Source organism: Mesoplodon densirostris, chromosome 8, assembly GCF_025265405.1.
Source record: "Mesoplodon densirostris isolate mMesDen1 chromosome 8, mMesDen1 primary haplotype, whole genome shotgun sequence".
Taxonomy (NCBI): domain Eukaryota; kingdom Metazoa; phylum Chordata; class Mammalia; order Artiodactyla; family Ziphiidae; genus Mesoplodon; species Mesoplodon densirostris.
The window spans coordinates 50,140,891-50,155,974 of NC_082668.1; the positions used below are offsets into that span (position 1 = coordinate 50,140,891).

Sequence of the window (15,084 nt, forward strand, 5' to 3'; positions counted from 1 at the left end):
AGTATTCTAATTTCTCTATGTCCTGGCTAACCCTGTCATTTTCCTTAAAAAAAAAAAGTCATCCTAGTATGTAAGAAACATACATACTATGTATGTCATCCTAGTATGTATGAAACATACATACTATGTATGTCATTCATAGTATGTATGAAAAGTTACTGTTTCATACATCCTAATATGTATGAAACAGTAACTCATTCTGGTTTTGATTTCAATTTCCTAATGGTTAATGATACTGCATGTCTACAAAAGCTTATTGGCCATTTTTATATCTTGTTTGGAGAAATGTCTATTCAAGTCTTTGCCCATATTTTAATTGTTTTTTATTTTGAGTTGCATGAGTTCTTTATATATTCTGGATGTTACACCTTTATCAGATACATGATTTGAAAATATTTAAATATTTTCATCCATTCTACAAGTTGTCTCTTCACTTTCATGATAATATCCTTTGATGCACAAAAGTTTTTAATTTTGATGGAGTCCAGATATGTTGCTCACACTTTTGGTGTCATATCTAATAATCCATTGCCAAAAATATAAGAACATGAAGGTCTTTTCCATTTATTTATTCCTTTTAAAATTTCTTTCAGAAATGTTATGAACTTTTTATTGCATAAGTCTTTCACCTCCTTGATTGATTGATTATTATTTTATTTAGGTATGCTATTGTAGTGGGAATTGCTCTTAATTTTGGGGGGGATTATTTATTTTAGGTGTATAGAAATACAGTTGACTTTTTGTGTTTACATTCTGTAACCTTGCTGAGTTCACTTATTAGTTCTAGTAGCCTTCTTGTGGATTTGCATATTTGGGGATGTGTATTCACATCTGCAAATAGAGATAGTTTTACTTCTTTCTCTCCCACTTGGATGGCTTTTATGTCTTTTTATTGTCTAATTGCTCTGGCAAATAAAAGTTCTATTATGATGTTGAATAGTAGTGATGAAACAGGGCACTAAAAATCTCCCAACAAAGAAAAATCCAGGACCAGATGGCTTCAGTAGTGAATTATACTGAACACTTAAATGAGAATTAACACCAGTATTTCTCAAACTTTTCCAAAAATTGAAGAGGAAGGAACATTTCCTAACCTGTACTATGAGGCCAGCATTACCCTGACACCAAAGCCATGTAAGGACATCACAAGAAAAGAAAATTAAATACCAGTATTTTTTATGAATATAAATGCAAAAATTCTCAACAGAAAACTAGCACACTGAATTTAATAGCATATTAAAAGGATTAGACATCATGACTCAATGGGAGTTATCCCAGAACACAAGGAAGGTTCAACATGACAAAACTAACCAATATGATACACTGTGTTATGGTTTGAATTGTGCCCCCTCCAAATTCATATATTGATTTTCTAACCTCTCTACCAAATAAAGCCACTTTATTTGGAAATAGGGTCATTGAGGATGTAATTATTTGTTGAGATGAAGTTGTAGTGGAGTATGGTGGGACCCTAATTCAATATGACTAATGTTATTGTAGAAAGAACATCATGTAAAAACCCAGACATACACAGGGAAAATCCAATATGAAGACTGGAGTTATACTGCCTAAAGCCAAGGAACTACCAAAAGCTAGAAAACAGGCTTAGAACAGATCCTGTTCTAGTGCTTTCAGAGGAAGGACAAACTCTGATCTCAGAATTCTAGCTTCTAGAACTGTGAGACATTTCTGTTGTTTAAGCCATTCAGTTTGTGGTGCTTTGTAACAGTAGCCCTAAGTAAGTAATTGGGACTATGTTAATAGATTGAAGAAGAAAAGTGACCTGATCATCTCAATGAACAGAGAAAAGGCATTTGACAAGATCCACCATTCCTTCATGATAAAAACATTCAGAAAACTAGGACTAGAAGGGAACTTCCTCAACATGATAAAGGGGATTTATTAAAAACCCACAGCTAATAACATCATACTCAATAGTGAAAAGTGGAAAGTTTCCTATTTTTTGGTCAATCTAGCTAAAAGTTTGTAAATTTTCATTTTTTCAAAAACACAAACATATGGCTTCATAGATTCTATTTTTCTAGTTCATATTTTATTTTTCTTAATTCTAATCTTTATTATTTCATTTCCTCTGCTATCTTTGGGTTTATTTTTCTCCTCTTTCTAGTTCCTCAAGGTGTGAAGTTAAGGTTATTGACTTGAGATCTTTCTTCTTTTTTTAATGTAGATGTTTATAGCTATAAATTTCCCTCTGAGCACTGCCTTTGCTGCATCCCGTAAGTTTTGTTATGTTGCATAATTATTTTAATTTATTTAAAAGTATTTTCTAAACTCTTGAGATTTCTTCTTTGACCCATTGGTTAAGAGTATGTCATTTAATTTCCACATATTTGTGAATTTTCCAGTGTTCCTTATTGATATCTAGCATTACTCCATTGTGGTCAGAAAAGATACTTTGACTCAGTCTTCTAGAATTTATTGTGATTTGTCTTGTGGCCTAACATGGTCTATTCTGAAGAATATTCTGTGTGCCCTTGTGGATTCTCTTCCTGGGTGGAGTGCTCTACCTGTCTGTTAGGTCTAATCAATTTATAGTTTTACCTTAGTCTTCTATAATACTTATTGATATTCTTTATAGAAATTCTATTCATTATTGGAAGTGGTATATTGAAAAAGTATTTCTCCTTTGAATTCTGGCATTATTTGCTTTATTTATTTTGGGGGCTCTGTTGTTTGGTGCAGATATGTTTATAATTGTTTTATTAATGAATAGACCCTTTTATCAATATATAATGTCATTTTTTGTCTCATAACATTGACCTAGTCTATTTTGTCTGATATTAATATAGCAACCTAGGCCTCTTTTGGTTATTATTGGCATGGAGTATCTTTTTCCATCCTTTAAATCTATTTGTTTCTTTGGATCTAAAATGCGTCTCCTGTAGGCGGTATATAGTTGTATTATTATTATTTTTTATTCTATATGCCTTGCCTTTTGATTAGAGAATTTATTCCATTTACATGTAAAGTAATTACAGATAGGGAAGGATTTTTCCATTTAACTATTTCTGTGTGCTTACAGCTATTTTTATCCTTCACTTTCTTCATCACTGCCTTCTTTTGTGTGTCGTTGCTTTTTTTGTGGTGAACCATTTGACTATCTTTTTATTTTCTGTATATTTTTAGATGTTTTATTAACATCTAAAATGTTAATAACATAACATTATTTTATTACCATACCATGGAGAGAATACATTTACAAATTTATAACATAATTTGAATTGATGTCAACATAATTTAATGGCATGGAAAATTGCTTTTCTTATACAGCTTTATCTCCTCTTCTCCCCTGTACTTATTCCATGTAGAATACAATAAGTATTGTAAAAAATATATACATGATGTGGCCAATACCATTGAATTATAATTTTAATGTATTTGTCTTCTAAATCCTATAGGAAAATATGGAGTTACAAAATTGGGTTACAAACCCAAAATTAATAACATTGTCTTTTATATTTGCCTATGTATTTACCTTTACCAGAGAACTTTACTTTTTCACAAAGCTTTGAGTTACTGTCTAGCATCTTTTCATTTCAATTTGAAGGATTCTTTTTATAAATCCTTGTAGGGCAGGTCTAGTGATAACACACTCCCTCAGATTTTTCCTGGGAATGTCTTAATTTCTCCCTATTTTAAGGACAGTTTTGACACAGAATTCTTAGTTGATAGTTTTTTTTCTTTCAGCACTTTAAACAGGTCATCCTACTGTCTTCTGCCACACATAGTTTGAAGAGAAATTACCTGTTAATCTTATTGAGGTTCCTTGTAAGTGAATGTGAGGTGTCACTTCTCTCACTGTTTTCATGATAGCTTGTCTTTTGACAGGTTGATTATAATGTTTATTGGTGTGAGTCTATCCAATTTTGAAACTTAGGTTTGTAGATTCATGAATTTTGATAAATTTGGGATGTTTTGGCCATTATTTCTTCACATATTCTTTCTGTCCTTTTTCTCTTTTCCTTCAGGGATTCACATAATGCATATTTTAGTCTGCTGGACAGTATCACATAGGTCCTTATCTCATATATGTTTTTTAGGCTCTGTTTATTTTCATTTTTTTTTTCTGCTTCTCAGACTAAATAATTTCAATTTTTCTATCTTCAAGTTCACTGATTATTTCTTCTGTGTGTTTAAATCTTCTGTTGAACCCCTCTAGTGAATTTTCTATTTCAGTTATTGTACTTTTCATCTCCAGAATCTGTGTGGTTCCATTTTTTACAAGTTATTTATTATTATTATTATTTTTTTTATTAATTTCTGCTTTATAACAAAGTGAATCAGTCATACATATACATCTGTTCCCACATCCCTTCCCTCATGCATCTCCCCCCCCCACCCTCCCATCCCACCCCTCCAGGCGGTCACAAAGCACCGAGCTGATCTCCCTGTGCTCTGTGGCTGCTTCCCACTATCTATCTACCTTATGTTTGGTAGTGTATATATGTCCATGCCTCTCTTTATTATTATGATAAAAACACATAACAAAATTTAGCCTTTTAACTATTTTTAAGTGTGAAATTCAGTACCATTAAGTACATTTACAATGATCTGCAAACATTACCTCTATCCATTTCCAGAACTTTTTCATCATCCCCCAAAGAAATTCTATACCCATTAATCAATAATTTCCCAATCTACACTCTCTCCAGTTCCTGTTAACATCTATTCGACTTTTCTCTGTGAATTTTCTGGTTCTGTGTAACTCAGATAAGTGAAATCATACATTAACTTTTTTTGTGTCTGGTTTATTTCACTTAGCATAATGTTTTCAAGGTTCCTCCATGTTATAGTGTATATCAGAATTTTATTCCTTTTTAAGGCTGAATAATATTTTATTGTACACTTATACTGTATCTTGTTTATCCATTCACCTATTGATGAACATTTGGGTTGTTTCCACCTTTGGCTATTGTGAATAGTGCTCCTATGAACATTGGTGCACAAGTATTTGAATCCCTGCTTTCAGTTCTTTTGGGTATATACCTAGAAGTGGAATTAATGAAATATGTAGCAATTCTATGCTTAACTTCTTGAGGGACTGTCAAAATTTTCCATGGTGGCTGTTTGTTTCCCTTTTATAATTTCTACTTCTGTATTGATATTCTTATTTAGTGCACATATTATTTTCCTGATTTCCTTCAGTCTATGTCTATGTTTTCCTTTGGCTTTTTGAGGATATTTAATATAATTGTTCTATGGTCTTTGTATAACTACTCCAAAGTCTGGACTCCCTCAGGGAGGGTTTCTTAATGTTTATTTTGTTCCTCTAAAGGGGCTATATTTTTCCTGTTTCTTTGTATTCCTTGTGGGGTTTTTTGGGTTGTTTTTGTTGTTGAAAACTGGACATTTGCATATTATAATGTGGTAACTTGGAAATCAGATCTGCCTCTTTTCCGTGTTTTTTGGGTTTTTTATGTTTTTGATTTTTGAAGGCTATAGTAGCCCATTTGTTTAGTGACTTCCCCAAACTATATTTTCAGAGGATGTGTTCCTCATCTTCTGTGGTCACTGAAGTCTCTGTTCCTTGTGTTAAGCTAGAGTTTTCATAGAGATTCCCTTGAACACCAGGAGCTAAAAAACATACGCACCCTAGTCTGTGAAGATTGGATCTATGAAGGGAACTACTTCAAATACTTAGGTAGGCTTACACTGAGCCTAAGGATTGGTTTGAGGTGAAAATTTAGGGTGTTTCATATCTTTTCTGAGCATGAGTTTTGTCCTGGGCATGTCCATAGTTTTCTAAATTCCTCTCATGGGTGCTTTTGAATTCCTTAATTTCTTAATGAAACTCCCTAACTTTTGTTCCAGGGCTTTTGGCATCTGTTTTATGTTTCCATCACATTTTTTCCCCCTAAGCATCTGTGAGTTGTTAATTTGGCTTGCAGCTTTTTTGAGCTATGCCTACTGCTTTTCTGGTCTGAGTTCCCAGTTAAGCTGAACAGGCACAGGTGCTTTTCTGCATTTCAGGCAGCTCCCAGTTTGTAACAGACAAACGCAATAATTTTCCAATGAAGTCTGCTCTGCTTCCTTCAAAAGCAGGGTCCAAGAACTTACACAAGGAATGCAAGTTTCTTTCTTTAAGACTGCTACTGTGCTGGGGAGGGGGTGGGGCAAGGACAAGTAAAAACATCATAAATCTTTGCTACCATTTGAAAGTTACCTTTTTCTTGATTCAATGTTTGATTAGTTACTGTAAACCTTTAACTGTTTTCCAGAGTTCTGAAAAGTTGGGTTTGACAGTTTTTGCTTGTTGTCAGTGTTTCTGTGGGGGTATGGGAACTGTGAGGTGTATACTCTATTTTGCTGTCAATCTAGACTAATGGTGAGGTTTTCGCAAATGTGATTATCACGTGTTCTGAAAATATGTCTGGATCCATTTTGATTGGCTATTTCTAAGGTAGTAAACAATTCTTACTGGCAATTCAACCTCACATTAAGTCTTGATCTAACTTTCTTTTTCCCACTTTCTTTTCCTAACTCAAGGTATATTTTAGAAGAATGCTCATGTGCCTTCTCAGCAATGTATTCAATAACCAAATTACTAAAAAGATGAATATTTGAACCTTATGTATTAATTTTTTGTAATAAAATTTGAAACTTCCCTAGTAAAATTCATTGCTTTTGTTTGTTTGGCCTCACTGCACGGATTGTGGGATTTTAGTTCCCTGACCAGGGATTGAACCCAGGCCCTCAGCAATGAAAGCTCCAAGTCCTAACCACTGGACTGCCAGGGAACTCCCAAAGTTCATTGTTTTTAGAAATATATGTGCCTTTAATATCAAACTCAGTTAGTTTATGGGTCCCAAATTTTCATAGTACATGAGTCAGGAAACTACCACCCTTGGGGTAAACCTGGCCTGCCATCTATTTTTGACAAGCCTGCAAAGTAAGAATGGTTTTATAAGTTTTTAATCACTGGAAAAAAAATGATGTTTTGGGGTGTAAAAATGTAAAAAAAAAAAGCCTCAAATTTTACTTTTCATAAATATTCATTGAATTCCCACCACATTCACTTGTTCATGTATTGTCTATTGTTGCTTTTGTGCTAGCAAGGCATAATGAAATAGTTTTGACAGAGACCATTATGCCCTGCAAAAGAATGATGTTTACTATCTAGCCCTTCACATAAAAGGTTTGCCAGCCTCTGTGTAACAGAAACAGAGTCAACAACCTGAGAACTCATTCCCATGCCTTATGGATTAAGAGGTATTCTTCAGAATCAAAAGCTCGTTACTTATAAAAATTTAAGCTACTACAGACTTTATCAGGTAATATGCATTTTTTCCCACTAAGTTATCTAAACAGTCACAAAGTTTCATTTAACACATGACATATAACAGAAGCTTTTCGGGATTAAGGTTTTTTCTAGAACTTAAATTTATCAATAATTTAAACGACTTTTTCCATAATTTTGACAGCTTCAAGAATTCTGAATTTTATGCTTCTTTCTCGAGTTGGAGAAAATTGGAAATCTCCTTTATCATTAAAAACCTTCTATCAGAGAGTACATTACTCTTATATGTTAAATCTTTAATTAGAGACATATGTGAACCAGAATGCCTTAAAATCAGAGTGCATTTCAGGGCTAAAGATTTGCTTATTTCCTTATCAACTTTTGAAAACATGGATGAGAACCTTGATAAAAAATTTTACCGTAAAATCTTCTGTTATGTTAAAAGGCAGCCTAAAAGTATGTGATTTCTGAAGCTGGGGAGCATCAGTGGTTTGTTTGGACGACATCTGTAAGGATATTTTCAATACCACTGTCAATTTATGCACACTGGAAGAATTAGTTCTCCTGAAAATTGTTTTGATCTGGACTGCCAGTCACTTCTCATCAACTATCATTTTTGAAAAGGTCTACATCTATAGGGTACATCATTTTGTATGATCTTTGAGATCAAATAATTTATAAGAGATTATTATAAATAGACTACATTACTAACTGAGTAGCTTCATCATCACTGGAATGTAAAAATTCTTTATAATTACATTTTTTTCCCTTTGGAGCTATCTGTCATAACGTCACTAACTTTATTAAAGGAAATCCAATTTTGTAAAACAAAATTTTCTCAGATGTTTCTGCTTTAGCACTGGCTACTGTCAAGAAGATTATAGATAAAAGGTACCACATTCTCTAAAAATGTGTGAGTCAGCATTAGGGTAGATAGTGATGATGACTGAAATTCTTTACTGTTTGGTCCACCTTTTTTATCTTTTAAACAAGACTTTTAGAATCCAGAGGCAAACATGCTGAACGAAGTTGGATCCATGTCACAAAGTAGCAAATTAACTGATTTTGAAAAAATAGATAGCACTAGCTATCCATCTTGTTAAGTTTTCCTCAGTGCTTTTTATGTTCTTACAAATAGAATCTTTGTATCTATATTCATATAAGGTATCTATATAAAGGATTTAATAACTTTATTGACTAACAATTTGTGTATTTATGGTATTTTATCCACAAAAGGTACCTTGTCAGAAAAGGGTTTTTTAGTCACGGGGTCATTTTATATATATATAATATTTTATGCACAATAATTCTTTACTTCTTGATGGTGCTTTATCCATAGTTGGATCTTTTTGGGAGGTGTTTTATAAACTGATGAAATTTTATCTGCAGGTGGTATAGATACTTTTATTTGAACATCCAAATACATCTTTTATAGTGAACCAATCAGTTTCATAGCTGTGTCATAGAATTAAGCTTGAGTTTCATCTCAGTTTGCTAACTATTTTGGTGAACATACCTTCTAAAAATTTAACAGGAAAAATTCAAGTTCATTTTCTGATGGGTAATGAGGGCTAACTGGTTTACTAGGTATACTTTTGGTCTCTTTATCTTCATGGCAAGTATGTATTGAATAATACTAGCACTCAGCATCGTCTTATACCAAAATGCTTATCAAAAGCATTATCAAAACTTTCTCTCATATACTTCTCTTGCTTTTAATATTTTGCTCAGCATTATAAGAATCATCTTACAGGACACTATGTTATGTTTTAAAAAAACATTTTATTTTCTAAGGAAAATAAGCATAGTTATATCAGGTATAGAAACTTCAGTGCTTGTCCTGGTGAGGTGGTGAAGAAGATTTGGAAATATTGGTGTTAGTTCGAGAAAACACCTTTGACACAACTGAAGATACATTTGCCAGCATTTTAGATCCTCGTTTAGGAATACTAGGCTTGGGAGTTTCTGTGGACAAAGCAAAAAAAGTAGTACAGATATTTATTAGATATTCTATTTGAGGCAGCCATACTATACAATTGATGATTTAGAATTCAAAAACTGACATTTATAGAATAATTTATGGGATTAAAAAAGATTCTTTTGATTTGATTCTTCCAACACTCCTGTGAAGGAAACAGGAAAAATATCTCCATTTTTGTATATGAATCTTGGCGAGGTCAGAAACCTTGCCTAAGGTCACATGAGGAGTGGCCAAGCTTGGACAGGGAACAGCTTTCTGACTCTCATGGCATTATTATATGCTGCCCTCTGATACTTCGTTAATCAGGTGTACAAAGAATACCTTTCTTTTTCTAGCAGAAAAACCTCTGAAAAAGTCTGATGAGCTAAACTCACATGGGAAAGTAACTTTCAATGCTATATAGTGAGGGTGTCTATTTCAGAGTGCTCACTTGAAAACAGAAGTGCATTAAAACTGCTATAATTTCTCACCACTTTGGGTAAATTTTTAGTTGACTAACTTCAAGTATTTTTTATTTTTTTGTCATGTGACAGGAGGCTGTATAGATAATAAAAATGTCCATTTGGATTCATTTTTCTATACCATTCCTTCAGGGCATGGACTCTAAGAATATCATATTATAATTTAACAAAATGAATATTTTACATATAAAGACAAATATGTACTTTTCTGAAACTTTATGATAGGATGTGATAGGACATGAAAACACACATGATAGTAAAAGCCCATTTTTTCTTAATTCCAATACATGCCAAAGTTCATGACTATACCTCTTGCAGTTACCTAGATTTGTCTTTTCTAGCAAGGTAATCTTCTATTGTTAAAGCTAAGATAGCCAACAGCAGATTTAAAACTAAGAAAGCCAACAGAATAAAGAATAAAAATGTATGTTTAGGTTTTTACTGTGCAATAAAAAGGAAAAAGCCAAAATCTGCAGCAGATAAGACAAAAGCATGAATGAAAGAGAAAGATGTATATTCTGAAAAGGCAAGATAAAAATTTTACTAACACGACTGAGGCACTGATACAAGCCTTCTGAAATTCTCGTTGGAGAGGTAAGAGTTAATGTTCTGAAAACTTGGTGGCCTTGTTAAAAATGCAGATTCCTGGGCATCATTACTCTAAGATGCTAACTTAGCCAGCTAGAGAGGGTCCATTGTTAAAAAGTATTCTGGGTGGTTTCCAGTATAAAGCAGTTCCTAGAAACACAATGAAGACATTGCCCAAATCCACATTCACTATTAGATGACTGGTGGGTTGCTGGTGTCCTAGGTTAATAGCATCATCCCCAAAGAGAATAGTGAACGCTTGTGTTTATCAGTTAATAGCTCTTTTCACAGTAAAACTTTAAGCTATCTTTGTCATTAAGGACATAATTCTTTGATGCAATGGCAACTATATGGAACCACAATGTAGAGGGAAGAAAGAATGTTGGGTCAGAGTCAGAAGATATGTTTTTGAGCCCTAAAAGCTCTCCATTTGTTGGCTGTATAACCTCAGCCAGTTATTTACCTCCACTTTCTCATTTGTAAATTAGGGCTCTAAGACTTGCAGAGGGAATATAATACGGTGTAGGAGATATGAACAAGTTTGGTTTGGTCCATAAAGTGTTTTGCATTACTTGATAAAACCTGAAAGTCAGGAATTTTCACATAGAACTTCCATTTCAAGTTTCTTTTGAAAAATGCTAGGACCTGAATTAGAAGGCATGGCAACAATCCAACATGCCAATGACTGGACCTGAGTAAGAGCTCCCTTCTTTAAATGGGGCATGCCTTCTCCAGTGGACCACAGACCCCTGCTCAAAATACTGCTCTTGTTTTTTACCTACCTAGCTCCTGTGAACATTTGATTATGTGAACTGTGGTCATGTTGAATGAGCTTAGGCTTTGAAGTCGGGCAGATCTGTATTTGAATCCCAGCTCTGCAGCTTACTAGCTTGGGGTGACCTTGAGTAACCTACTCTCACTTTCTGTTTAGTAAAATGAAGATAGCTGATACCTATTCAACGTTAGTTCTGTTATCTATTACTCCTTTGGTTTAAGAATTGCATAGAAAACTGCAAATGGAAATAATATCTTACTATTTATATTTTTATATATAGCAATCTCATATTGATAATACATGTCAATACTGCAAGGGAGAAACTACCCATTCTAGGAGTAATGTTAAAAGGATAGTATATTTTGTACCTGAAATGACTTCTTTTGAGGAATTCACACTATGAAGAATATTCTTGTTTCTTTTAAATATGGTGATAAACTGCCAAGACAAAACAAAGTATTGACTCGATCTTTTGTTGGATACTACACACTAGAGATACCTAGAAATCCTCAAGAGATGTAGCACAATCATTACAGCATTTTATATAATTTCTGTGTTCTGCAGTCACAAATAATTATTCTCTGAGACTTAGACTCATACGTTTTGCCAATTATGATGGCTAGGATTGACCCTTATCATAGATATGGGCCTTGGCTACCAAATGATGATTAAAGGTTCAGGCATGTTAAAAGTGACAAAATATGTCAGCTCTGTCTCTCCCCCCTCCCCTTTTGGATGAATTGGAGTGAGAAGTAAGTTATAAATTCTTTTCTGATAATAGAGATAAGAGAAGGAAAATGGATGTTTACTATATAAGCCCAATCTCCTTTTATGGAAATTTTATCGATTTTGGAATCTAGAGAAGTAAAGCAGGTGTGTGGAGCTACGGCAGGGAACATAACTCAGGTACTGATTTTACTCTATAGGTCTTTATCATATATTTGAATGCAAAGGGAGCAATTTTCCCAGAAAGGCATAAAATAGCCTGGGACAGGTACCTGGGCTTCACTGTAACTATTCTATAATGCTAGCAATTTAAAAAGTAAAAAAGTCAATGAAGTAAGGCTAAATACATGTAACATAAAATGTACTGTATAGAGATTATGTAAAGACTACCAGATATTAATGAGTTTTATTACAATTCCTCCAAAAGGACTTGAGGTAGTTTATGTTTGAAATATTTTGAACAGGGTGCCTAAAGAATAAAATGGAGCAGAGACTACCTAAAGAATTTATTCTCAGCATTGGCTTCACAGTAGAGTTATCTCTGGAAAATTTTTTTAAAATATGAATACCTGGGTCCCATACCACCACTGGAATTGAAATCCTTGAGGGTGGGGCAGATATTGATATTTAAAAAAAAAATCATGGCTCTAATTTGTGAGAATTAGAGTTGATAATCCCTAATCTATAAGTAGGGAGCAGATGCTCCCTACTTATGAGATGAGTAATATACTTAAGTTCTGCTAAGAACATCTAGCGTTGCATTAGATTCAGGAGTATTTGCTATTACTTTGTGGAACTTTGTTAAAATCACTTAAGGTTTTTGTCCGAAAATTTCAAAATCTTGGCTATGTTGGAGTTGGCATCTCTTGTCCTTTCCCTTGAAAGTGGTAGACATTGTCTTAGTTCTTTGTATGTTAAATAATATTGGATTATATCCTGAGCATTTTAAACAATTTGTGTGATTCTAAGAACTGTTAAAATCCTTTGTAGAAGGTTGATTTTTTTGAAGTACGTAATTAACCCATTAAGTTTCAGACCACACATCCTACTCTGCCTTCTATGGCTGTGGTTCCAATGTAAGTTCAGTTTTCAAAGTCTCGGTGGTATTTTTTAGTCTATACCACTATTAAGACTGTAGTTCAAGTTCTCATAGCCTTTTGTCTATAGAACTTCAGGTCAGTTCCTGGCATGCACATCTCAGGAGACAATTTATAAGCAGATTTGGAGAGATTCCTTTTTTGATATCCCTCCTCTCTTTGATTTCTTTTAGTGTCTCTGACTCTCAGCAGTCCCCTTTTCTGGTTCTATGCCTAGAATGCTGTGTGCTTCTAGCCTTCCTGTGTGCTGTCTCACACATCCCATGACTGTATCCATGTCTGGGGTAAATTAACAAGAGAAAGCAGAGAAAAAAGTAGCACGTTTCCCCCTAATGTTCTTCAGGTTACTGGAGCCTTTTTCCTAATTCCTCTGGTCAGAAGGATTTTCTTTCAGTCTTAAGTGCCTCACAGCCTTTGCTGCCATTGTTGAGTAGCTTTATGGCTGAAACTTACCTTGTGGCAGGGGCAGAAGAGGGTGAAAAAGTGGGCTTCCCTATTTTCCATTTCATAGGAACTTCTTCCTAATTATGGTAAGAGAGCGAGCAGTGGATTCTCTTGGAGCTTTCTTATTTTATCCATTCCCTCTATATAATTACAGGATTTGAACTGCCCTGGGTCATTGCTAGGAGATGTGAGAGGAAAAAACCCAGGAAACTCATAATGGTATTATTTTTTGAGTTTCGATTTCCCTCCTCAAACTCCTGCTATTATTTACTTTTCAGAACCCTCAGTAGTTGTCCAATATTTTTGCTTTTAATCAGTGAGAGATACAGGTGGAATGTGCTTACTCCACATTACTCAGAACTGGACTGAATAACAACTTTAGTTATAGTTTTACCATGGAAAAAGCAGTAAGCAAGGAAAAGGGCAAGAACCAAAAGGGTCCAGGTTAGCCTGCAATTCACTTTGGCACAAGGAATGGCCTGTCATCAGACTAGAGATTCATTGTCTCCCCTTTAGTGCCATATGATTTTACTTGGAAAATATGGCCTAAGTGCAGCCTGAGGTTATCAAATAGATGTTTATGTTCAAAAATGAAGATTAGGTTGAGTGAGGAACTAACCCAGCATCTTTAGATATGTGGCAAAAGTTATCTTAAGTATGAGTTGTAAGATATGGTTCTGAAAATTACTCTGATAATGAGAAGTGACTGGATAACTGATGGACTGTAATGTCATGGGGTTGGGGAGATTTGCTTAAAAATGGGATTAAATTGAGCCAAGAAACAAACAAAACAGAAGAGGATTTGTAGCTTGAGCACTCATTGGAAGCTTTCTAAAAAGGATTAGCAAAGAGGACACTTTCTGAGTTTACACTGGAGAACAGCTGGGCCTTTTGGAAAACTGCCTTTAGACAGTCAGTCCTTAGGAATACAGAGAAATAGATGGAATCAGCAATTATTTCTTATAAACTGCTCTCTTCCATTTTTGCTTGTATTTCCTCCCTGCCTCCACCAAGTCCCTCACTTCGGTCTACCTGCCCTAGGCAGGGCCAAGTGACTCACTCCCTCTTCCTCCAGAGACTGCAGTAACAGAGTTAAGGGATGGAATTGCGATTAGGTGCTAGGGAGGAACAGTGGCTTATCCTATACACTTAAGCAAGGAATGATAACTTAACCCTAAGGTGAGAATTAATGGATTTCTTGGGTACCACCAAGAAGTCTCAGCCAGGAGGAGAGATCTGAGCGTGAAGAAATTGCAAATAGGGGAATGCTTCCTGATGCCTCTCAAATAGCACCACGTAGTCCCTGGTTTGACCTTGAAAATTGGGCTATGTTCACCTGGACTCCATGTATTCTAATTAGAGGATACTGAAAAATATTTACCTTAAAATTGTTTGAATTTTCTGGCCTTCGTTCCTGAGAACTTGCTGTAGAGGGGGGAAAAATAGTATTTTTTCTGAGGCATAAATAGTGTTGACACAAATCTGATTTTTATTGTTTTTCACCAAAAAGTCATAGAATTTAGGCTGATAGAAGAAATTATTATTATTTTTAGTGTACAGACAATGTGAACAAAACTGAAATAGGTGAGATCGTTAGAATTCTGTGGCATATCGTAGCCCTTCTTTTAGAAATTATGAAAGATGAAGTGTGATGTAGTAGGAAAGGCAGATTCTGTAACTTAGTAGGTATACATCTATGCATGGCCACTCAATCCCTACGGGCCTATTTATTTTACATGTAAATGAGAAGTTAC

At 34.4% G+C, this 15,084-nt stretch overlaps 1 protein-coding gene across 1 annotated transcript in view; it reads right to left on the reverse strand.

The window, feature by feature from the left end:
• Window positions 1–9,086: 9,086 nt before the first annotated feature.
• Window positions 9,087–15,084, reverse strand: part of FSIP2 (fibrous sheath interacting protein 2) — a 128,131-nt gene continuing 122,133 nt past the window's right edge. Inside the window, exons 22-24 of the mRNA XM_060106711.1 lie at window positions 14,712–14,755; window positions 11,432–11,501; window positions 9,087–9,223 (exon numbers count right to left, since the gene is read on the reverse strand). Coding sequence (XP_059962694.1) covers window positions 9,087–9,223; window positions 11,432–11,501; window positions 14,712–14,755 — 251 coding nt within the window. The remainder of the gene's footprint in view (window positions 9,224–11,431; window positions 11,502–14,711; window positions 14,756–15,084) is intronic.